Raw genomic sequence first — 24404 nt, forward strand, 5'->3', positions numbered from 1 at the left:
AGTAGATAGTTAACTAGATTTACGTCACTCACTATTTGGATAAGATAATATGTCGCGTAAGACTACAAGACGGCGCGAGCGATCCTGCTATTAAAATGTCCTGTTGTTGACTGCTAAGACGATCTATATTCATATATTTTACTTCCTACAATCTGTATTTTTGGGGGGACAAAAGAAAAAAAAAAAGAAAAAAAATTGGCTTGGTTCGTTGTTGACTCGAGGTTGACTTGGGCTCGCGGTTGGCTCGTGTAACGCTACAACTCCGTAAACACCTTTGTAATGTGCCCGCTCCGAAACAAACGCAAACGAGAAAGCAAGTATTGAGGGAAGTCAAATTTCACAGTGCAAGGTGTAGGAGGACAGTACAGAGAACAGTCATAAGAATTTGACAGAACACCTGCCACAAAGACTAAAATGATGCATGTCCTCAATATCTAATAAGATAAGATACAGCTTTCATGCTCACATTGGATTCTTGTGCTCATGCAACTCTGACCCAGAAAATCACCTGATCTTTACTGTCAGTGCAAGCTATTTCTTAAATTCCGCACTCAGAGATTGAACCTCAGTGTTTGTTGCTCAAAATTAGACAATTCTTAAAGTTTTGGATCCTCAGTTTTAGAAGAAAAAGAATAATCCAAGAACTACAGCTGTAACCATTTAGATTATACAAGAGTAATGTACTTCCACATTCTATTAACAGTAAAATCAGAAAGCAGCTTGCAGAAGTCTTGTGCAAAAGCTAAGTCGTCTTCAATTTCCTAAAGGAGGATACAAGACACATAAAGCAAAACAGAATTATTGCAATTCTTGCATTTTATTCACAACCAGTTTAGCATTTCATCCAACATGACGACCGTAGATAACATTATCATAGGCTGACAAATCTTCAAACAATTTTTCAATTAACAACATGCCCTGAAAACAGCAATAATGAACAAAAGACTGCACACAAATGGAAGTAACTTGTGTTCAGTGATCATGATCCTCATCTTCATAGCCTTCAGGCAATGCGTTGGCATGAGGGTTGTGGAACAATGAATGGTTACCATCACCCCATGGGAACGCCTGGAAAAAAAAAAAGATTACTTCTCTGAACAAATGGGAATATAGAGAAAGGTGGACAAGGAATTACAATGATTTTAGTGCTTAGCAACTAATGGAGTCCAGGGCTGTCCATAAGGGCCATAACCTATAGCACCTATTAGAGCAGAGCAAACTTGATGGGCCCTTGTTTTTCCAAGTGAACTTGGTCATAGTTAAACAATTCACCCATTAAGTAACAAGTTCGTTACGGATGTCAAAATCAAGGCTAGGGTACAGCTGAATCAAAAGTTACTGACAGCCCTGTGGAGAGTATGAAAACAATATCAAGAACGCATGATTTAAATGTAGATTCAAGGTTGGAAAAGCACATTGAAACGCCCTGAAGGAATTGATTTTTGCAATTGGCATTTCAAAACGTTTTACATGAGCCAGTTAGCACTGTGCTCAGTTTAAAGTTGCTTGGATCAAGTCACAACCTAACGATAGCTGCCAGAGACATACATCACAAAGTTATGCTATTTTTCACATCTTGACCCCCAGATCATCATTCTGTAAGGAATTTGCATTCCCTTAGCTTTCATGAGGGCATGCAGCTTACTGTAACGCAAAGGTAAAGTCTGCTTGTGAGCCAAGTGGCCCATCAGGGCGGTGCTTATCTCTGGTTTCTGTAGCATGAAATGACTAGGAGCATTTCCACTTTCCCAGGAATGGGAAACAATATCCACAGCCAGGGAATAAACCTGAGCCACTTGATTCAAAGTCTAGTGCACTAACCATGAGGCCACCGTATACATGAAAACATGTACGAAGGAAAGTATTTAAACAAATTCTTCACCAACCTTTTTCCTTAACCTGAGATGAGTATATGGTACAAATTCCGGCCTTGGGTGAGTGTGGTGCTCTTTCTCCTTTAGAACAGCATTGTAAGCACACAGGAGACAGCCAGGGATGGCAACAAAGTAGGAAATCAACTTCCAGGTCTTCATAGTTGCTAAAAAAAAGACAGTGAGAAACAAAAGAACATTTTGAGGCTTTAAGTTTCAATTACCCATGCTATCCTTACTTGAAGTATTTGTTTTGTTTGTTTGTTTAAATGACATGTTTGAAAATTAAACTACCAAGCTTGAAGCTACGGCTAGCTAGGTGAATCACATACTCCATATACTTTCACAACTTTAGCTGACTTTATTTCTAGCTAATTATGTTTCTTGTCCTCAAAGTGCACTTGAGTTAGCATTCTGCACTGAGATCCCGACATGTATCCAAAACGTTTGCACAGAAATTGTGTGTATACCATAAAGTGCCCCTTATAAGCTCCCCCTAGTTATCAGCCCATCTACCTGTAAACCAAAAATACATCCAGTTATAAACCTCCCCCCAGATACAAGCCCCACCCTAGCTTTCACTGTTTTGAATTTGTTTTGATATGACGTGTTAAGCCCTGGCCAAGCAAACTTGCAAGTAAAAGGCAAGTAGCTCCAAGTCACCAAAGAAAAAAACATTTCAAGGTAGACATGTCCGGTGTTTAATTGACTAATAAAAGGTTAATGGAGGTCACTCAACTTGTGTTCACTTGGGTTGGGTGGCCAAACGGTGAAAAACTTGCACTGACTTGGGTGCAAACTTGATCTCAACCAAAGTGAGTGCAAGTCTTTACAAGTCAACGCAAGTGCACACAATGCCTGGCCAAATGAAGTCGCAAGCAGGCCCAAGTTTTCAACTTGCATCTACTCATGAGTCCATTTGGCCAGGGCTTTAAAGCTTAATTACCAGTAAATGAAAAAACTATTTTAATTAACATGTCCAGCTATAGCCCATTTCGAAACGGTTTTTTTTAAATTCCTATTATAAGCCCCCTCAGATATAAGCCCCTCTGTTTAAAGCCCATCTAAAAACCCTTACGAAGATGTATAAGCAAAGGGCTTATAAGCGGCAGCTTACGGTATGACACACTCATCAGACTGATCATATAGAAACAATTTAAAAACGTGAAAGAAGACAAAACGTACATCTATTGGACTGATTTGACATGTTCTGCTATCACGTAGGTCATTTTAGATTGACAATAATAGCTTTAGTAACCACCATCATGTGTTGGTTTAAATTCGGAGGTGTACTTGGATCAGTGTACAATACTCATACAAGTTATGGCGTATTCATCACAAATATTAACGTCACAACTTTTTGTACAATTTTTAAAGGAAATTAATCGATAAGATTACTTACATTCAGCATGTTTTGATTCAGCCAACTGTTTCGCCACAAATGAAGACTCTTGCGAAGCCTCAGCAGAGAAAAATCTCTTTGAAACCAAGTTCAATCGAGAAAGTATGCGCGACGCCATCTTGAAACTCTTCGAACGGGCGCTGATAGCGTCGAACTGACCTCTGGGATGTTTTCGCGTAGATACAGACAGACCAATCAGAGCTCGCGATGTATTGCACCACCAAGAATTTCTAAAATGGTGGTTTTAGTTTAAGCGCACTGGTTGTTTTTCTCTGCAGCAACTGGTTGTAAGAATCAATCGTATAATGGATTATTTAGAAGAGCAAAGAGAGGAAGTTGAAACCCTGAAGTCTATATTTCCTGAGGAATTCTCGGAGCTCAGTGCTTTCCCACCGGCGTTTATGATCAGAATTGATGACCTCAGCATTTCCTCTTCTGTTTCATCTCTTCAACTAAAGATTTCACTTCCGTCAAAATACCCGGAAGAAATCCCTTCCATCGAGATACCAAACCGCTCGAACGCAATGCCAAAAGATTTTATAGAAGAGCTCATCAGCTTCTTGCGGCGTTCATGTCAACAGTTTGTTGGAATGCCAATGGTGTTTGGTTTGGTAGACTCAGCAAAAGAATGGATCAATGAAAATGCGGGAAAGTTCAACATCATTGGAAAAGATGAAACTGTATCGCTTGAGAATGAGGAACAAGTCAGTGATCAGGACTCAGTGAACTTTCAAAATGTTAAAGAGAAGCTAGAAATGATGAATGTGAGGGGTGGAAGATGGGACTTTGTCATTGGTCTTATTGGTAATTTATTATTATTATAGTATTTTGGGGGGGGGGGGAGGGGGGCGGCGGCTGGGGCTGGGGCTGGGCAATTTTCTGGGCCATGAATTTTTATCTCAGCTTTAGTTGTGCATGTTTTTTTGGTGGGCAATAGCTTGTGCATCAAAAATAGGACCTGGATAGTAGAAAGCACTTGCTTGATTTTTTTTTCCAGCAGTTTTTGCTGTGCAGAATTTTTGGGGTAAATTACCCACCCCCGCTCAAAAAAAATGACCCATCCCTTAAGACTTGGATTAATAGTTATGCTAAAACATTCTTATCAGTAACAAAACTTGTGTTTCTGAATGATTTTGTAGGAAAACCTTCGGCTGGAAAATCTACATTCTTCAATGCTGCCACTCACCAAAATATGGCAAAGATAGGAGCCCACCCATTCACGACTATTGAGCCAAATATTGGCCAGGCATTCTACTCGATACCGTGTCCATGTGCAGGGTGGAGCCACAGATGTCAGGCACAGTATGGTCACAGTGCTCTAGGTGAAAGGTTTGTTCCAGTCTTGCTCAAAGATGTGGCTGGTTTAGTGCCAGGTGCATGTGAAGGAAGAGGTCGAGGAAATAAGTTTTTGAATGATCTGCTAGATGCTGATGTGCTTGTTCATGTAATTGACCTGTCTGGACAGACTGATGAAGATGGAAAGCCTACTACAGGTATTATTGATGTGGATTAGAAATTACAAAGTTCTCAGTCAGTAGAAACCGTCAGCTGGTGGAATTCCACCAGCTGTAAAGACAAATGTTCCGGGTATTAAAATATGCACACATTTAAAAATAAATTGAGATTTACAGACGGAGACATTTCACAAAGAAAATAATATTTAAAAAGGTGAAACAGCACTACTTGTTCAAGAGTTACCCTAAATCTCTGAAATCAATGAGATGCTTCAAAGACTGATTACGCTGCCTGTTATGCTTTATTGGCTGCCTGTGAAAAATTCTTCTGAGAACCCTGAATTAACCAATCAACATGCTGAAAGGAGAAATGTTCCTAACAAATGAAAAAGGTTGACCAGCATTCTGACAATTAGAATTTAAAGGAGGATATTTCAAGACAACACCAATTTTGTGTGGACTTTGCACTTCTTTTGCGTGCTTTAATTCTATTTGTTTTCTTTGTGAGAGGGGAAAGATTGGGTACTCTAAAAAGCATGTTCAATACCCATGGTTTAGTGGTTTAAAGTACAAAACCTTTATTACAGTGATTTTGGTCTTTTCTTACCAGAATATGACCCCTCAAGAGATGTGGAATGGATTCAAGAAGAACTTCACCGATGGATTTATGATAATATCATGGTCAAATGGGATTCTATTAGGAAGAAACCTGCTAAACTCTGTGACATGTTTACTGGGTACCATACCTCACAAGCACTGATTCAGCTCGCTTTTGAGTCTACAGGAATAACAGACAACAAGCTTCTTTCAATTCCTAAGATGGAAAAGGCTAATGCTGAACTGTTGGTGCACAAATTAGTTGACAACTTTTTGCGACTACGTTTTCCTATTCTTTTAGCTCTCAACAAAGTTGATATTTCTGGTGCTGTCAATAATCTGGCGAAATTTCAAGAACAGTTCAGTGACATGATAATGGTGCCAGTTAGTGCAAAGAGTGAGTGTATTCTTCAGCAGAAGTGTAAGGACGGTCTTATATCATACCAAAGTGGAGCCTCTCATTTTGATTTCAATGTTCAGCAACAAGATACAAATGACAAGTCTGAGAAAGAATTAAGGGACATAAAAGACAGCATTCTTCAAGTCTTTGGAAACACTGGTGTGCTGCAAGCCTTGTCACAAGCCATGAAACTGCGATCACCAATCTATGCATTTCCTGTCAGTTGCCTTGACACCTGTCAATCAATCAGTGTCATTACAAATGACAAACCCCAAATTCTCAGGGACTGTATTGTTTTAAAACCAGGCACAACAATAGGAAAACTCTTTGACATCATGCTTTATCCACCAGTTTCTCTTCTTGCTGGAGAGTATGTGAGGGCAGAAGGGGTAAATTCAAAAGGTGTGAAAAATGTGTTACATAAACAAGATGCTGTGAATGAGTCGAACCAGATTGTCAAAATTATGAGTACCAAGAAAGCTTCATCTTCAACAAAGACAAGAAATTAAAACTATTATATATTTATCCACTGGATTAATTTTTTTTTCACAACTGATGTGGATTAAAAGAAAATAGTGTTGAAAAACTCATTAACTGTAAGCAGTATTTTTAATGGGTAATAAATTTCAAACATTGATAACAATAGATGGCAAGACAGACATGTAAAAGAAAATTGAACAACTGGCCTTCCTAGGTAAATAAATAATAGGGGAAATATAATAAAGATTATTTTTTGTAGGTTAAATAGTTAATATGAATTGTTTTTTTTGTGCAAAGTGTGAAGTAAAATGACTATTTTTAAATGATAATCACTAAAGATTATTAATGTGTGACTTAAAATCTAGAGCTCATTTCTTTTCTTTGCTTCCTAATAATTCTTTCAAGAAGAATTCATCTTCTGTGTAAAATGTCAGTCCACAATTTGCCGCAAATTCCTTATCATTTTTGCCATGATCTTTTCCCCTTCCAGCTGCATCACCAACAAAGAAACTTTTCTTTTTATCAACTTTCACATCACCATTACAGCTTTGGCAAAAGAACTCCCACATTCCTGTGCTGGGCTTACGATAGGCATCCTTTGATGTGGCCACAAGTATTTGGAATGGGAGATCCACCTGGAAAAAAAGCGTAATGGACCAGGTTCCAGATAAGTTTTCAAGGCAGTGTGTCGATAAGAAATTCCAGTGGGTCAATTCCCATTGCTCCCAGCTAATCATTATAAATTTCCTCTATTAATTTGTTGTGTCATGTAGCTGACCTTGACGAGTGTTTGACCCGAGTCCCCTCACTTATCTGGAACACTGAATGAAACATCTAAATTATTAAGAGATTAAGAATAATTTGTTCTCCTTGCTATTATTTTATACAATGTCAGCCATCATTTGTCACTGGATATTAATCACTCGTGCATGCAAATACATGGAGAGGGCTATGTATCAGAAGCCCTTTGCATGAACTGTCAGCCTCTGATACTGGGTAATAACTATCAGTACTTCAACAACATTTTAAGTGGGTAATGAGCAGCCTGCTTAGCTGTTGCCATTGGTACTTGGTATTGGCAAGTACCATAGGGGTACTGTGCATCATATTTTTTCCTTGTGATTGGAAATGTGGTAGAGCATACTCTCCTACTAATGTTTAATAAAATAATATATTACATCTTGTATATGAATCTCACCATTCTGAACTGAACACTGTTTCTTCAACCACAACCCTCTAATAAACTGAGAAAAAAAAAACTGAGAATTTTTTAGATACCTTTTTGACAAAGCCTGTGAGTCTTCCTTTCTTTTCATCTATAACCTTTTGTTTTGATGCCTTAGCTTTACCTATTGCAGCTTGATTGGTGAAGATAACAAGTTTATATCCATCCTTGTGAAGACATGTTAGCTTCTCTATACAGTTTGGGTAAAGTATGGACCATGCATCGGGTCCATGTTTGAATAAAGATGTCTTAGCTAATGTGCCATCAAAATCAAAACTTGCAATTTTCTCTGAATGCTGGATTTCCTGTGATTCATAGTAGAGTAAGGTTCCTTTCCACTTCCAAGAGGCCAGTGAATTGCCTGTTTTATTGGACTTGGAAATTTCATGGTCCTTCGTTTCCATTTCTAGAAAAAGTGCAAGTTATTATTAAAATAAATATTTAATTTAATTATGCCAAATCATACATGCAGTTTAGTCTCCTCCGCAGCCGTTTTTTGGGATGTCACGCAACGCTCCCCTCAAAGAAACGGCTGCTCACATCCGAACCACATTCTTTTCCTTTTGTGTTTGTGGTTTGTTTGCGCTCTGTTGAACAGACCAATCACATAATAGCAAAGTGTGAATGACGTAAGCTTTCGCGCGAAAGGGTCTGCGGTGCGAACACATGAGGGATTTCTGGCTTTTGTTTCACACCGCATGTCGCCAAAAATAGGCAGTGTTCGCAGGTTACGATCATGACGGACGAAAAAAATTGTAAATGAAAGTCCTAAGTACAAGTGCTTCATGTGCTCATCGCTATGTTCAGCTATAAATGAGACAATATATATTTTCTCGAAATGTCAAATTGTAAGCGTCAATCAAGGGCCAAACGCTTCCTACAGATTGTAATCAGGCCGGAAAGAGCGGCATTCAGAACTCGATGTCCACAAATCGAGCGAAGCTACTTGATTTCCTGGTTCCTTTATTAAGTTAAAATAGATATCTTCCTTCTCGACAGTAATTTTTTGAGTTGAAAGCTTCTAACAATTAACTTGAACTTTGAAGAGTCTTCAGCTACATAGAAAGCTTGTGCAAGCGTCGCCGGTATTTTTCGGCGTCCTTTTTCCTTCCCGGAAATCTGTATGTTTATTTGTGACATCTCCCACGACGGGATACAAAGATAAAAAACATTCCCTGATTGGACAAGTTTCAAAGGGCGAATTTGGCGCGAAAACGTTCTTGAAAATGGAACGGAAGCGGTGATTGGCTAATTTCGTGAAAGGAATGTTGTTCGGATGTGAGCAGCCGTTTCTTTGGGGGGAGCATTGTGTGACATCCCAAAAAACGGCTGCGGAGGAGACTAACATGCAGTTAAACAATGACTCTTTTCAGATCTATGACAAATATAGACTTCCCAAACTAATCCACTCAGACACCTTTTTTCAAATCTATGAAATGCCTTGTATCTACTACCCTCTGCCCACCAAAACATATCACCCAAACAATTTATGACCCTGAAGTAACCATCAAACTTCCACACTTCATGTTAGATATATATTTTATGCTCTCTGCCCTCATGGGCACCACAGACTGCTATCATGCACCGCTTTACATAACATACTTCCCATGCAACAAGCACACAGCTAGCAACCAGACAGTGGTGAGCTGGAATTATGCAGCAACTCCACTGCCATCCCCACAAAAAGGAATTTTACTCAGAAATCTGAGCCCCAGGTTAGGGATGGTCCAATTTTTGCAAGGTCAGCTGGAACTTTATCCCATGTTGCCCTAAGTGTATTTCAGCCAAAACCTTCCTTTGAAAAGTCAGATACCGCATAAAACTATACCCGCCCTCTTTCCCCTCCCTCGATTGCGCTAAACACCTGGTAGGGGGACTCCCATATGAAAAGGATGAGTGTGCTCATCAGAAACTTTGAAAAGAACCCCTAACAGGTACAAGATCCTGTTTTGTGGGCATGGCTTGAAATGTTTTTCACCCCTAAGAGGTACCAATTCTAAAACAAATTATCGGCTGTCATATTTTTTCAGCTCATACCCTAAAAGGTACAGCCAAAACTCCTGCTATAGAACTTTTGAGGCTGAACACCCTAATTGCCAAAACCGCGTTTTTAAACTCCAAAAGGCACGATGGGCACCCCTCCCCCCCCCCCCCCCCCGTCGCCTCTGGCTAAACATTGATCACTGCATTAATCAGGCCACAGGTAAAGATGGGCAAAGGTTTTGTTTGGTTACTGAATAACCATAACAAAACGTATGAAAGATTCAAAAGATGGCTGTCACCTGCCAAGTAAACAGCAGTTCAAGCTAAGCTCGAGTCTGAAATTTAAGGTCATTCCTCACATTTGCATGGCACATCCTTACTGCGCATAATTTATGGCGTCATTAGCGCATGCTCGTGCATGCGCATATTGAAAACATGACGGATTTGCCTTGATATTGAGCTCTGTCAGTTGAAAAATGGCTCTAGCTCACAAACGAGCACAGGCACCCCAATTTTTTTTCCAGTCATTGTAATCAACTAATCATAAGCTTTGCGTGAGAAAAGACTAATCTAATTTCTATTGCTGAAAATTGAATAAATAAGAAAAATAGCAGACACACTGTGGTCTTTTCTATTTTGCAGTCGGTAACCACGTCAAGAAATTTGGTTCAAATTTTTAATCAAGGATTTAGCTTTCTGCCTGAATCAAACTTAAAATGTTTATTTGTGTTCGACACAATGCATTAACTGTAGTTTAATGCGTATTCTTTTGAGTCTGGGTTCACAAAGATTTTACAATTACTGGGAATGCGTTCTTATAACAAGCATCAAATAATGCCAAAATGGGGCATTTTCAATGCCTCACTGCTCCTTAATGAGCGTGGGCACCCCCCTTTTTTATTTCAAAATTGAAGTTATAATATGACAAATATTCGGTGGACAGAGTTTGAACAAAACCCTATTGTAACTTTTATTTCAGAGGAATTACCTTAATAAAGCCTAAGGACCGGAACAGGTAAAAGAATACCTACAATAGTATAGTAAAGCTAAAGAAAGCCAAGGCAATGCATCTCAACAGTCTCTTACCTTGGTTAGGTGCTCTAAAGAATCTTTTGATGCTATTTTGTTTGCCGTCGTTTGCATCCTCCTCGATTCCCTCTATTTTTCTTTTCACTGATTTTGAACTACCCCCTATTTTCGCCATCTTGATTTGCGGGCTCAATATTATTGATTTCAGCGGTTGCCATCATGACCACCCGTGATGTAAAACACATGCAAAATGGAGGAATCGTGAACCAAACACACGTGTGGTAGTCAATGGAGAAAATCCAGAGATTGGGATCATGTCCAGGCTTATTATCAGGAACCTTCCTAACAGTATAAAAGAAGAAAGGATCCGTTCTATTTTTGCGGCTAAAGGAGAATTAACAGATGTTAAGTTGTGCCGCACAAAAGATGGAAAGTTCAGAAGATTTGGCTTCATTGGATACAAAACAGAAGATCAGGCGAAAGCTGCCTTACAGCATTTTAACAGTTCGTTTATTGATACCTCTAAGATAACCGTAGACTTTGCTAAAAGTCTTGGAGATGAGTCACTACCGCGGCCTTGGAGCAGGTATTCGGAGGGAAGTTCTGCGAACGACAGATTGAAAAAGAAAAAAGAAAGGAAAGCTGAGGACCTGAAAGATCGAGTTTCAAAACCTACAGAGGCGAAAGATCCAACTGAAACACATAGCATAAACAAACAGAAATCAAGTACTGTAAATGAGAAAAACAAGAAAAAGCGGACAAAAGCTTTAGATGACCTAGAAAAGGATACTGAATTTCAGGAATTTTTAAGTGTACATAAACACCGTGGCTCAAAACAAACATGGAGTAATGATAATGTAGATAGTGGCCAGCCAGAACCAAAGGAAAGTCAGACAAGGCAAAGGAAACAGGAAATAGTCACAGCAAATAAGGTACCGGTATGTACAGGACTGCTTGAAATGAAAAGCTATATATACCAGTTCTGCTATCCTAGTTCTGCAATGGGTATGCACAAAGTGCAAGTCAGTGAGTCATGTGACTGGCCCATTCCAGTTAGCCTAAATAGCTGTCTAGTTAGCGTGAATAGCCCTCTGAGGAGAGGAAAGGATTGGTTATGAAACCCCTCTACTAACTATGCTCAAGTAACCTAAATAACCCTCTAGTTAGTTTGATTTAGCTTAGATAGCTAGTGGCTAGCCATTTTGTTGAAGCCAGTAGGAACTTCTGGCTCAAATGGTTTGTTTACAGGTTAGCTGATTGAGAAATAATGCTTTGGTTAGCTTTAATAATACTGGCTAAACTAAATAACCTTCTGGTTAGTCTAAATAGCAGTCTGGCTATCCTAAGTTAGCTAAGTCAGCTTACATGTTAGTCTAATAATTTATGGGGGTCAGGGATCACAGATCACATGGCTCACTGGCTTGCTCTTTGTACACACACTCCGATCCTGTGATGGACTAGCATTAGGAGAGAATACAGTGCAGTACTAGCCAAAATTATTGAAACAGGAAGTACTTTCAACTGAACTGGAATGTTCAGAATGGCAATTAAAAGTTAGGTTACTTTTGGCTGGTATTATACCCTTACATTATCAATCAATCTCAATCAATCCTTCTTTATTTGTACTCACTCGGTGTTCAATGAAATACATTGCAGTTGTATGTCTCGGAGACCATTGACACATTTAACGTCCTCTGATCTATTGCATTGGAACAGATTTGTACCTTTTGTAAATGCATACCTAGTTAACTGAACTAAATTGGACACTAGGAATTAGGAAGGCTTTTGGCAGTTTTAAATATTGATAAGAAAGGTGCAGGTCACAGTAAAATAATACTTACTGGTAGAAAGGCCTCTTGGAGTGAGTTTATAGTACCATTTCATAGGTCAGCATTGTGGTGCCTGTTGGAAAATATTTGTAAACTCATGACATATGTTACAGGGATCCATATTAGCGGTCATCCAGTTTCAGAGACAACTAAAAAATTGAAAGGATGACCAAAACAATGCAAAAACTTGTCTGCTGGACAAGTTTAGTTTGACTCATTTCAGTTTGAAAGCATTTCTTATATTTTTTATGAGTCCTGTGCATTCTGACCTCTTGTCATTCATTTGGAACTTTCAGAAAGAGAGAGAGTAAAATTTTGCCATGGCAAGTATGTCATCTGGCCTACTTGCCAAGCTGATGACTTTGAGAAAAAACCACTATGGATCCCTAATGTTAGGAATTCTTACCAGTGTTGTTAATAATTTTTTAAGCCATGTTGATCTGTTGGGTTTTCCCTTCTCAGTAAAGACTCTGTTAATGGAATATTCATTTCAAGGTTAAGATCTGTGTTGTTTAATTCTTTAATTCACTTCTGTTTCTTCCTTGTTAATTTTATTAGTCATCCAAGAGCCCATTAAAATATGATGACTCTGATGACAGTGGTGATGAAGATGAAGTTTATGATGCATCAGGTACACTTTAATCATCCACAAGAAAATGCAGTGATGGAAAGACCATTTATATGATAAGGACTATCGATATTGATTCAGGATGCTGACTCACTTGAAGATCCGCATCAGAAGTTTTAAAAATGTTTAATGTTTAAAAATATGCCACTCATAAAATTCTTACAAAAGTACATCTGGGACCGCTGTAGCACATTTTCCGTATCTGTTTTGATGATGTCATTTCCCACTTTTTCACAGTTGTTTGTGCAAACAGCCAGTTTGTCTACGTTATGAAATTAAAAAATATGTGTTGGCTTTAACATGTTAAAAACAATTTTTTAACTCACTTACTGCCCTCATATGTAAAATATTGTTTTTACTGCCTTCCACCATTTTATGAAAATCGATCAGATTTTTCGGAACAACTTAGAAACCCATGAAAGTGGATTTTGGGGAGTTAAAATCCAAAACGTTTCCTAGGGGAGCATTGTCTTAGACCCATCTCAGAAATAAGTCACCATTTACCCTAGATTCGCCCCTAATCATAGACCTATCGCTGCCGTGTACTAACCTCTTATATAGTTTAAATGAAACCTACAGTGTTCCTTTAACCAAATATTGGGCACAAATGTCACTTCTTAAATGAAAATAAAAATTTGAAAGATTTGAATATTACAAAACTTGGCTGGCTCTTTTTACTTCCACTTTCGCTTTGCTTTGTCTTAAAGGCTTGTGGAGAAAGTGTTTTATTTTTTTGCTGGCAGTCAATGCACCAGTAGACAAGAACAAGTGGAACCCGTGGAGCACAAGTTTAATTTGTCATACCTGAATACAGTTGAACCTGTACTATTGGACATCTCTCAATAGCAGCCCCTGGGTTAGTTGTTGTCTGCTGCAGTGAGAGTCAACTGTAGACAACTTATTATACAGCCCTAGTTTCAATTTCCAGTTGTAGTATGCATTCCCTACAACACCTTTACAAGTGATTCTCATTACTGTACTAATATATAGAATTTTGTTGCAGGAGCCACAGAAGCATGGACTGAAGATACAAAAAATGGTGAGGAAATTGATGAGGAAGAGACCAAAATAGCCAAGGATTCCAAATTGTCAGATATGGATTATTTAAAATCAAAGGTTGTTTCAAGCAAACAGAAGACTGTAAAGACCAAGAAAAGTAAAGGATCCCAAAATAATAAAATTGATGATTCAGAAAATGAAGAGGAGAGGAATAGAGAAAGTTTGGATGATGAACCTATGGATACTAGTGCAAGAGAAAGTGACCAGGACAGTGGTGATAGTGATGATAATGATGAGGACGACATTGAGGAGGGTTATGATAATGGAGACGATGCTGATGAAGATGATGATAGTGATAATAACACAGACGACAGTCCCAAAGAATCTTCTGTATTTGGAACAATTAAAATGAGGGGATTGCCTTTCAAGGCAAAGGAACAACACATCAAAGACTTCTTTGCACCTCTGAGAATAGTAGATATTAGAATAATAAAAAATGCCAAGGGAAAGCCAGCTGGCTGTGCATTTGTTGATTTTGGAAATGAGAAAGATATTAAGGAGGCACTGGAGAGAGATAGAGATTGTATTGAGGGTCGATATATTGAGCTGTTCAGAGACAAAGGAGAACAATCACTAAATCAGGAGATTGACAAAGACAAACCCTGGATGAAGAAACTTGCTGCACAAGGAGGTGAAGAAGAGTTTGAAAGCATTGCAGAGGTAAGGGAAAATGTAGTGTCAGGCATGTGGTGCGTGCAACAGCTACATCCAGGATAAACTTGATTTCTGCCACTCTTTCCGGTCTGGCTGCGTTCCTCCGTAGTGAGTGCAGGCTAATGTCCTGAAACAGTGGCTGGTAATTGACCCTAGATCCAGCAAGGTACAGAAATGGCTACAGCTTCATAGGCCTTTGCATGCATTGTAGCCTGTAATGCTGGATAATGATCCCTGCCTAAAATGCGAAATTGCAGTACTTAAATCATTAAACAATACATTTCTGCCCTGACACTGCCCCAGTGCTTTTATTTGTGACAATAATAGTAATAGTAATAATATTATTATAATACTACTTTACAGGGAGTGGTTGCCCCTTCTCCCAAGCCAGGGTCTGGTCTACACAGCAGGGCTGCAATTAAAAAGAGCATCCTTATTAAGACCAAACAATGGAGGAGGGAGGGAGGTGCAGTGGCCTCATGGTTAGTGCACTTGTCTCCGGATCAAGTGGTCCGGGTTGGAACCCTGGCTAGGGTCATTGCATTGTTTTCTTGGGCAAGACACTTTACTCTCACAGTGCCTCTCTCCACCCAGGTGTATAAATGGGTACCGGCGAACTTAATGCTGGGAGGTAACCTTGCGATGAACTAGCATCCCATCTAGGGGGAAGTGAAATACTCTTAGTTGCTTCATGCCACAAGAAATGGGATAAGCTCCGGCCTGATGGGCTACTCGGCTTGTATGTAGACTTAACCTTAGGGCAAAACAAGTACATGTAAATTACCAGTATTACCTAAAATAATATTTGAGTCTTTGTTTAAAACACGATGTAGTCTGGTCGACTCTTTCTTCGTAACTTGGCCTATGCATGCTCAGAGGAAGACTTGCAAAACCTGTTTGACAAGTTTGGTCCCCTGACTGAGACATACCTGCCGTTGGACAAGACAACTAACAGGCCCATTGGAATAGGATTTGTCACTTTTGTCATGCCTGAACATGCAGTGAAAGCTTTTAATGAGCTGGATGGGAAAATATTTCAAGGAAGACTGCTCCACATTTTACCATCAAAGGCAAAGGAGACTAAGGATGAAGACACAGGTTTGTAGTGGAATTGTTGTTGTTTTTTTCTTTTCAAAAAACCTTTCATGTAGTGTTCTTTTCAGAAGTATTAGTTGGGTCAAAATATTTAAGATGATCTTTAAAAATTCAAGCTACTAATGTCTACAATCTTTTCAGTTAACACTGCAAACAAAATTAACAATAATCTAACTACCTATAGATGGAACAAATCTAGCAACAAATGACCCATTACTCTTTACATGACCCTTTCAGCTGTGTTTGGAGCGCTTTTGTTGTATGTGTGAGGACTAACAACTTGCAGATAAAGCCGTACCTTCTACCTAAATGTGTCGTGTGCCCTATCTGTGATTGCAGGTGATCTGTGAATGCTTATTGCAAATAACAAAGTCTTCTTGCCTATACAGATACAGTGACGTCTTTCAAGTCAAAACGTGACGCCAAGAAGAAAAGTCTCAGCAGCCACGATCATAACTGGAACACACTGTTTCTGGGAATGAACTCTGTGGCTGATGTCATGGCTGATCAGTATAACACCACTAAAGGCAGCATTTTAGATGACGCCTCATCAAGAAGTCTGGCTGTACGCATGGCTCTCGGAGAAACACAAGTTGTTACAGAAACAAGGAAGTTTCTTGTGTCTGAAGGAGTTAAGCTTGATGTTTTTGGGCAGGTGTGTTATGCATATAACTCGCTTAGCTTGTTACTTGTTCTTTTAACTGTCAAATCAAGTATTAAGTATTCTTGATGTCAGGTGTGAAATTACACTAAGTAAACGTAGTGAGTTTAGTTTACAACATTTTACATAAGGAATTATTGATATCATGAACAAACTAATTGTGACTTCCTTATCTTAGCCATCAGCTAAGAGGAGCAAAACTGTCATACTTGTGAAAAACCTTCCCTTTAACACACCATGTGAGGAGCTCAGGAATATCTTTGCACCATTTGGAAAAGTTGCCAGGCTTGTGCTGCCTCCTTCAGGAATCACGGCTCTTGTGGAGTTCTTTGAACCAAGTCAAGCAAAGAAAGCTTTCCAAAAGTTGGCATATAGCAAGGTAAATTTTGAAATATTTGCTTAAGATTAAATATGTTACAATTCCCGGAGAGTCTTAACCAGTAGAAAAGCATGGGAAGCACTTCGTTGAGAGCAATTGAATGCAAGGACATCTGGAGTCGTTCTAACATTTTGCACAGATTGCTGAAACACACTGATACTGCTCGACATCCTACTGAAACACTTTTGTTGATCTTTGAAAATACTGTGGACAAGACTGAAAGTGTTCTAGAGAATTGGAGATTGAAGATTTCTGACGGGGCTGAAGCAAACATTGCATATCTCACTCACTTGAGGAAAAGCGCTTTGACTAACCAGTTGGTAAACATTACTTTGTATTTACAGTTTAAACACGTCCCTCTGTACTTAGAGTGGGCTCCTCTTGGAGTATTTTCTGGGAAACCTGAAGAGAAACTTGCAGAAGAAACATCAGAAACGACAAAGGAGAATAAGGTATACAATGTTACAGCATTTGCGTGGGTCTGAACCTCTATCATGCAATGTATGCTACCAATCAGTATTGATCTATAATACAACAGGCGGAACAGGCTGTTTTTCTTCCAAATTGGTAGTGAAATATAACACTCTCTTGTTTTAAAAGTCCTGGCACGCAAGAAGAATTCTTAAAGAGGAGTAATTACTACTAGAAAGACAAACAAGATTATATGAGAAATTGCTACTACAGCTACTTTAATTTCTGGCTGTAACTACTACAAACACCTCTTTGAAGGAATTTTGGTCGTTTATAAATAAAGCTATCAACTCAACTCACTCAACTGTCATGGCGAGGGGGCGGGGAAGGGGGGGCGGGGGTGGCTCAGTTGTTGAAAACGAAATGTCACTTAAAATTTTGACCAAGTAGTCAGAAATTTGTTTGATGCTAAGAAGTGGGTTGTTGCCTTTCCAAGCGACTTTCGAGGTTTGTTTCTGTTCAACGTTCAGCCTTACGTTTGTATATAGGTGGTCCTTTCGCTTTATATAAAGGGTTTACCTCGACGCGGCCATTGCCCGTAAGAGGCTGGAAAAAGGGATTATGACTGATTACTCAAAAAAGGACAAGGGTGATTTCGACTGGTTACGATTGAGAAGTATTTACGAACGTCGAATTTGAAAACACTCAAGACAGTTACCAAATACAAAATGTGTTTTTGCTCGCTATCTTTTACATATAATTGGAGATAAGTACCTGAATGTTTACATTGTGATTTTGTTTTGTTTCTTTAGGGCAAGGAAACTCCTGGAGATAAAGAATCTGATGTTCAAGACGATGAAGGTGGTGATTCAGAAAATACTGAAGGCACGAGTGTCTTTGTAAAGAACTTGAATTTCGATACAACAGAAGATAGCCTGAAAGAGGTAAACATGTTGACAATGTGTATTCATTGAATGTTATCAAGAGAACAACAAGGTAAGTACCTTGATCTTCTCTTGATGTTGCAAGTTATGTTATATACTCCTGCGTTGGTATCTTCTGGTACAGATAAAGCCACTTTAGAAGCGCTCAATAAACCCATTGAATATTATTTCAAGTCGTACATAGTTGACGTTCGGCATAGAGGCCATAGATTGGCGTCCATAGCTGGCGGGATTATGCCCGCGAGTGCTTCGTTACAGCCGCGGAGCCTGTAACGAAAGTGGCGAGGTTGCCTGGAGACCTGTGGTCACAATGGCCAATTCCCTCCAGGAGACATCTTGGAGTGGATGTTTTGATAAATACAACTACCATGATTCTCTGCAGGCGCGTCTCATAAAGGCAATTAACCATTCCCTCGCGGCTTCGCCCTTAGCATCCGCGCCTCCGTACTTGGGCGGGAAATCCCGCCAGCTAAACAGGCTAGCTAAGGCTTTATGACCGATTATTCCCTCAGGGCGCTGTTAGCCAATCGGAATGGCCATTTTTCTTATTGCACGAAAACCGACGCCTACCTCAAACTCTCGCCGTACTCTCCCTCTCTCTCTCTCTCGTAAAAAAACACTGCCCGATACTTTATCCCCCGTAGACTTACGAATTTTGTCCTGAACTTTAACATATAGAAGTCTTTGAATAGCTCAAAGACAAACGGGGAATCCTTTATTAGTTGAAAGTCTTTACAAACTTTTTTAATTTCTCTTTTTGTTACAGGCTTTTTCCAAGTTGGGTCCTGTTCTTAATGCAACTATAGCGAAGAAAAAGGATCCCAAAAAGCCTGGTATGTGTTCCATAACACCAGCAGTCGGCGTCATTCCAGTGATTATATGTACAGTTATTGCCATCGTTGTTCGCGAAACCTCTTGTTCCTTGTTTGTTGACGTTTCACGTCGCGAGAAAATATCAAAGTTGTGGAAAGTTGTCTTCTTGGCACGACAATAAAGCCAGACTTGAATGTGGATATTGCTGTGGAGATGCCTAAGGAATGTTTCCAACCGAAGGACTATCTGAATCAAGCTTTCCCAATTAAAAGGGTGTCCTTAGAGCGGGATCCTGCCATATAACCATACAGCTGTTGTGAAATTTCTACCTAATATTCGTTTTAACGTATTGCGGTTACTTGATATTTTGATCTTTGTAAATACTGTTGAAATTGAGTTAAGATTTTCACGCCAAATGTAGTTTCATCCACACGTTTATGCTCACCCACAACTTTTCGAGTAAGTTTTACGCTTTGCTGCGATTCGCACCAATTCCGTCATTTGTTTTTGTTTTTGTTTTTGTTTTTGTTTTCAGGACATTTGCTTTCTATGGGTTACGGATTTGTAGAATACAAGAAAAGATCAGACGCTTTGAAGGCAATTAAAGAACTTCAGGTACTGCAAGGGAGATGACTGTATCCGAAATACACCAAATCTCTTATGCGACCACTAAAAGGCGATAGCTGGGTGTCTGTATTGTGAAGGTGTCCGTATTATACAAGTTGAAATTATATCAATTCTGGGTTCTCTGAAACCAAGTGAACGTAATAAAGAATATGTAGAGAGGTGTCCCTACTATCAAGCTGTCCGTATTAGAGGAGTGCCCATGTCGTAAATGTTTATTAAAGATGCCTGACTGTAGTTTAAAGTCGTTTAAAAAAAAATTCGTCCCCACATCGTCGTTTTTTAACATAGTTTTCTTAATATGTCGTAAACAAATATTTTATCGCGGTTTTTATGATGAAATGTTTAAAAAATCGTTTTTTCTTCGGAATCCCTGTTGCATTCAAAATAAGTTAGAAGCGCATCAACAGTGTAATGAAGCGTTGAGCGAGATACGCTAACACAAAGCTCGAGGGCGAGCCGTGTTGCGTGGGAAAGTGCGCTCAGAGCCGCGCTTCACGCTTTTGTATTGCGCTTCGTGCTTGTCGCGCTAAACCTCTTGTTCTGCAGGCTAAGTACTGTCACAAGCCGAAAAGGATATCATGTCTTTCAGCTTTGAACAAAATGAACTGTCAATCCCTCATTTAATATGCGGATCACACTCGAAGTTTAGCGTTCGTGTATTACTGGGGGATCATAAAGTCTCAATCGGTGAAGAATGAAGAGAGATGGTTAAAAGTCTCAGTGTTGTTAACAGGTAGAGAATCGGTTACATTATTAAAGTAGTCTTCCCGTGCTTGCAAACGCAAAAGGAAAAAAAAAACATTTCCCATACCGGGAGTCGAACCCGGGCCGCCTGGGTGAAAACCAGGAATCCTAACCGCTAGACCATATGGGAATTTGCTGTTGACGTTAGATTGTGGTTTCTTTCATAGTGTGAGTTTGTTTCTAGACCAGGAAATCTGCAGCTAGAATAGCGACTACGTAGCTATTCAAGTAGAAATTCACCGGGTTTGCTAAAGTTCGCAAACAATGTCTTCTGATTACTAACGTTAGGGACGCTAATTTTTCACTACACATCCCTACTGGCTGTAAAGTTATGACGGGAGTATGAGTACATTAACAATCATTATTATATGGCTTGTGTTTGTAGCCGATATGACGCGCGCTCTAATTGGCCAAGTGTAGGGCAGAAGTCTCCCGTAATTTTCACGTTTCCAGTACGGGCCCGCAAAACGAAAGCAAAAAGCCATATAATAAACAACGTATTAACCTCGAACGTTCGGTCTTTACGAAAAAATCTCAAACCTCGGTCTTGCCTATTGACCTCGCTATCGCTCGGTCAATACGGCATGGTCTCGGTTTGAGATTTTCCGGTAAGACTTCACTCTCGGTTAATAAGTAGCTATTAGCTCAATAATAAATATTGTAAGGAGTTATTTATGAGGCGTACTAAGCCGAAGCAATTTTTTTCTTCTTCGAGGCTTTCATTGTGTTAGTAACATTGAATTGTATAATGAAACAACAGCTAATTTCGTACGAAATTCCCATATGGTTTAGCGGTTAGGATTCCTGGTTTTCACCCTGGCGGCCCGGATTCGACTCCCGGTATGGGAAACTTAAATTTTTTTAAAATATATTTTTTTTTAATGGTGCGATAGCAAAGTTTGCAAAAACGCTTGAAGGATCAGTGTACCTCTTACTTTTTACATACACGTGGGTGTTAATTCCCCTCCAAGTTAAGACGTTTATTTGGACGGTGTATTAACAAGTCAGGTTAAAATTGATTCAAAAATACGTTGCGTTTACGCAGAATTCCACTCTTGAAGGCCACACTCTGGAACTCAAGATGTCGCATAGGAAAGCCAGGTTAGTCAAGGTTCTGTCAGTTGTTTCAATTCTTAACTTTCTTGTTTACGCGGTTCATTTTGTAATCAAGCTTTCTCGTCGAGGGATTTTCCAGGAACATTATGTGATGCGTTGTCTTTTTTGTTATAGTTGTCCAAAAGAAGTGCGTATTACACATCAGAGTGAATTCTCCGTCACCTCAAATTAGCAAAGTACCCTCAAGTTGTCTCTTTTGCAGCCTCTCACTCGTCCCCAATCCTCTCTTGAGAGTTCCACGTTCCCATCTCTCTCGCAAAATAAGAGACAAGTAAGAGGCGACTGGGGTCGAGTCAGTCGCTGCGGTTAACGTATTGTTTTCTTTACAAGTACTATAACATGTACTTGAAAGAAAAAATGTATAGATTAGTTAAGTCATAAGCATTAAAAATAAACGACTGTTCATTTGAATAAACTCTGTGGAGTAAAAACAGCTGCCAGTGAAGAGTCGACAAATGCACGACAAATGAACCAGTCAACGTTTGATATAGTTACGTCTCTCCTTCTTTCAATATTTTTTTTTCAGTGACATGGTTACACGACGCAAATCAGCCTCTATAAAGAAACAAAACAGTTCTAAAATCCTGGTGCGCAATGTGCCTTTTGAAGCGTCCAAGAAAGAACTCAAAGAACTATTTGGGTAAGCAATCGTGGTTTTAATCACATAGCAAAAGAAACTATATGCATGTGTTCTAACTCTGTGGGATTAAGCACACAGTCCAGTCGCACTAAACACGAGTCCTGGCGGGGTTAAGTCCTGTCATAACACCTCGTTTGTAAAATAACTGGGATACTACGCGCGCCCTCATTGGTCGATAGGTGTGTTAAAATGAGAGTTTGTAAACACGGTGCCGGTTGTGACGTTTAGATTCGCGTGTATTTTTGAGAAACATTTTATAAAAGCAATGGAGTAATCTTTTCTGTGTTTACATAGCCTCATCTAAAAACACGGGGGGTTAATGAAGCTATGTAAACACGAAAAAAGTCATCTATTGCTTAAATAGATGTCACATCTAAACAGTAATTATTTATGTGACAGAATTAACTACTGTTTAGAAATCTTGCCATGTCACGCATTTGAAAGAGAGTAGTGGGAAAAGGTATCTAAATTGCTGTGACTTAACGTTTCCAACAATTACAGTCATATCGCCGGGTTGTTGCTAAATTGATATGTTAGCCATAGCAAGACTTTTTTTGTGAGATAGTAACTTTGATACTAGCAGTCTCAAGTAACCCAGTAGGTTCAAAAGACTTATCACATTCTTAAATTGAGTAAGCACTTATTTCTTCTAATAATTTTAACACATTGTTAAGCAAACAAGTGTCAAGAACACAGCTCAAGTTTTTTCTTGATTTGTTGTTTATTATTAAATTTTCAAAAATGTACTTGCAATAAGTAAGAGGAATTCATATTTGAAACTTAACGTGGCCTGTATTGTGTTCTGCTTGCAGCACATTCGGAGAAATAAAAACACTGAGGCTTCCCCAGAAGTTGTCGGGGACTGGGACTCACAGAGGATTTGCATTTGTTGACTTTCTCACCAAACAAGACGCGAAAGTAAGCAACATCTAGTGCCTTATTCCGTAAATTATGTACATATGAAATAGACCATCGCATCGGGATTAGTGGCAGAGCTAGGTGTGCTAAGAAGAGGTTTAGGATGGGTGGAAAAAAGAGAATGGATGGTCTCGTTACTTACCCTTCCTTGGTACAGAAAGGGTCGTGGGAGGGGTCGTTGAGCCTACCCCCCAAATAGGCAAGATACTCCACTGGGTGTGAATTTACAGTCCTTATAGAGTTACATTAAATTTCTTCCGTTGTGACATAACGACTCTAAAGGGGACCACGAGAAAAGATCGCCCTTCGACTGATCAGCCGTGCGATTTCACCAGTAACACAAATCCATCAACGGCTGCTTAAATCTATGACGACATCTGTTCCTTCAGATGGCAAGAGCGATCAGCAAGCGGCATGTTTGTTTCATTTGCCACCTAGTTGCATCCTTTACGCCTGTGGGACATGTTCCAAGCGAATCGTGATTTCACTAGACTTTAAGACTCAAACGGTGCCATCGTCTCGTATTTATGAAACTAGTTTCAAAATGTTGGGGAGCAGTATTTATAAGTGATGGATCTGTTTTATAGCGCGCGTTCGAGTCCCTCTGTAGCAGCACTCATTTGTACGGGAGAAGACTGGTACTAGAATGGGCCGAGGACGAAGACAGTGTTGATGCTCTGAGAAAGAGAACCGCTGAACACTTCCATGGCAGTATCCTTTGTGAACAGATTTGTCTTTCTTTCATCTGTTTGTATATTAAAAATTACAGGCAGTTAGCTTTCAAAAGCGAGTGTTTAATGCCTTAACTTTAGTTCAGCTCCAAAGACCGCAAAGAAGAAGAAAGATATTCTGGATGACCTGCTTGACACAGAAATACCGGAGTGATTATCATTTAGTGACACATTCAAGAAGCAAGCCAACAGTAGTGTTACTGCTTCAACAAACAAGGAAATAATCACCATGATTCACTTGATTATCAATATTGTTCAGTTCTGCCGACAGTATCAGAACATTGTCATGTGAACAGGTGAAAGGAGAAAGACAATCGTCAACTCGAAGATATTTTCTTGATGAACCGTTACATTCTCAGAACTTTCATATGAAACATTGTGTGAGTCTGTAAGAGGAATTAGCATCGAATTTGAGCTTTGCACAATATAACTCTTGCGATAACATTTTAATGGGTGTACTTTTAAGTCGGTATTATTTTTCACAAGTACTCTTTTTATTTATGGTCTTTTTTTGTGCATAAACTTTCAGTGTGAAATAAAGTATGAATGAATCAAGGTATTGGGTTGTTGGTTTTTGAAGTTCATCCCTTTCACTGTTGATATTATCCTTGGGACGTCATTTGGTAAGGGAGAAACAACTTGAAAAAGACTGATCCTTTTCCTGGGACTTGGTGTTATTTTAAGCACGCTACAACGGAAAGGAATCTAGTAAAG

General features: G+C 39.3%; 4 protein-coding genes and 1 non-coding gene across 7 annotated transcripts; 2 read left to right on the plus strand and 3 right to left on the minus strand.

The window, feature by feature from the left end:
* Window positions 1-798: 798 nt before the first annotated feature.
* LOC149096755 (cytochrome c oxidase subunit 6A, mitochondrial-like) lies at window positions 799-3432 on the minus strand. Its single transcript, XM_089278879.1, has 3 exons — window positions 3274-3432; window positions 1887-2038; window positions 799-1068 (listed from the first exon to the last, which is right to left on the minus strand). Exons 1-3 carry the CDS (start codon window positions 3389-3391, stop codon window positions 973-975), a joined length of 366 nt encoding a protein of 121 aa, XP_089135005.1. The 5' UTR covers window positions 3392-3432; the 3' UTR covers window positions 799-972.
* Window positions 3433-3492: 60 nt separating this feature from the next.
* On the plus strand, window positions 3493-6469 carry LOC110056822 (uncharacterized). The gene is made up of 3 exons (XM_089278873.1): window positions 3493-4077; window positions 4413-4766; window positions 5338-6469. The coding sequence occupies exons 1-3, from the start codon at window positions 3579-3581 to the stop codon at window positions 6231-6233; spliced, it is 1749 nt and encodes a 582-aa protein (XP_089134999.1). The 5' UTR covers window positions 3493-3578; the 3' UTR covers window positions 6234-6469.
* LOC149096756 (uncharacterized) lies at window positions 6206-10667 on the minus strand. The gene is made up of 3 exons (XM_089278877.1): window positions 10499-10667; window positions 7483-7835; window positions 6206-6839 (listed from the first exon to the last, which is right to left on the minus strand). The coding sequence occupies exons 1-3, from the start codon at window positions 10614-10616 to the stop codon at window positions 6573-6575; spliced, it is 738 nt and encodes a 245-aa protein (XP_089135003.1). The 5' UTR covers window positions 10617-10667; the 3' UTR covers window positions 6206-6572.
* On the plus strand, window positions 10655-24249 carry LOC110056830 (putative RNA-binding protein 19). Of its 3 annotated transcripts, none has more exons than XM_089278865.1 (15): window positions 10655-11379; window positions 12829-12901; window positions 13902-14617; window positions 15445-15709; window positions 16096-16361; window positions 16546-16746; window positions 17091-17198; window positions 17976-18101; window positions 18868-18934; window positions 19450-19529; window positions 21331-21386; window positions 21928-22041; window positions 22854-22959; window positions 23547-23670; window positions 23777-24249. In XM_089278865.1, the coding sequence occupies exons 1-15, from the start codon at window positions 10756-10758 to the stop codon at window positions 23842-23844; spliced, it is 2994 nt and encodes a 997-aa protein (XP_089134991.1). In that variant the 5' UTR covers window positions 10655-10755; the 3' UTR covers window positions 23845-24249. The 3 variants fall into 3 exon arrangements, with proteins under 3 accessions (XP_089134991.1, XP_089134988.1, XP_089134990.1); XM_089278862.1 differs by having other exon boundaries at window positions 10656-11379; window positions 17970-18101; XM_089278864.1 differs by having other exon boundaries at window positions 10656-11373; window positions 17970-18101.
* Window positions 20344-20415, minus strand: Trnae-uuc (transfer RNA glutamic acid (anticodon UUC)). The gene has a single exon. It is a non-coding gene; the product is annotated as a tRNA-Glu (tRNA).
* Window positions 24250-24404: the final 155 nt, after the last annotated feature.

The sequence above is a fragment of the Orbicella faveolata genome, unplaced genomic scaffold (genome assembly GCF_042242905.1).
Source record: "Orbicella faveolata isolate gen_17 unplaced genomic scaffold, um_ofav_v1 contig_47, whole genome shotgun sequence".
In the NCBI taxonomy this organism is placed as follows: domain Eukaryota; kingdom Metazoa; phylum Cnidaria; class Anthozoa; order Scleractinia; family Merulinidae; genus Orbicella; species Orbicella faveolata.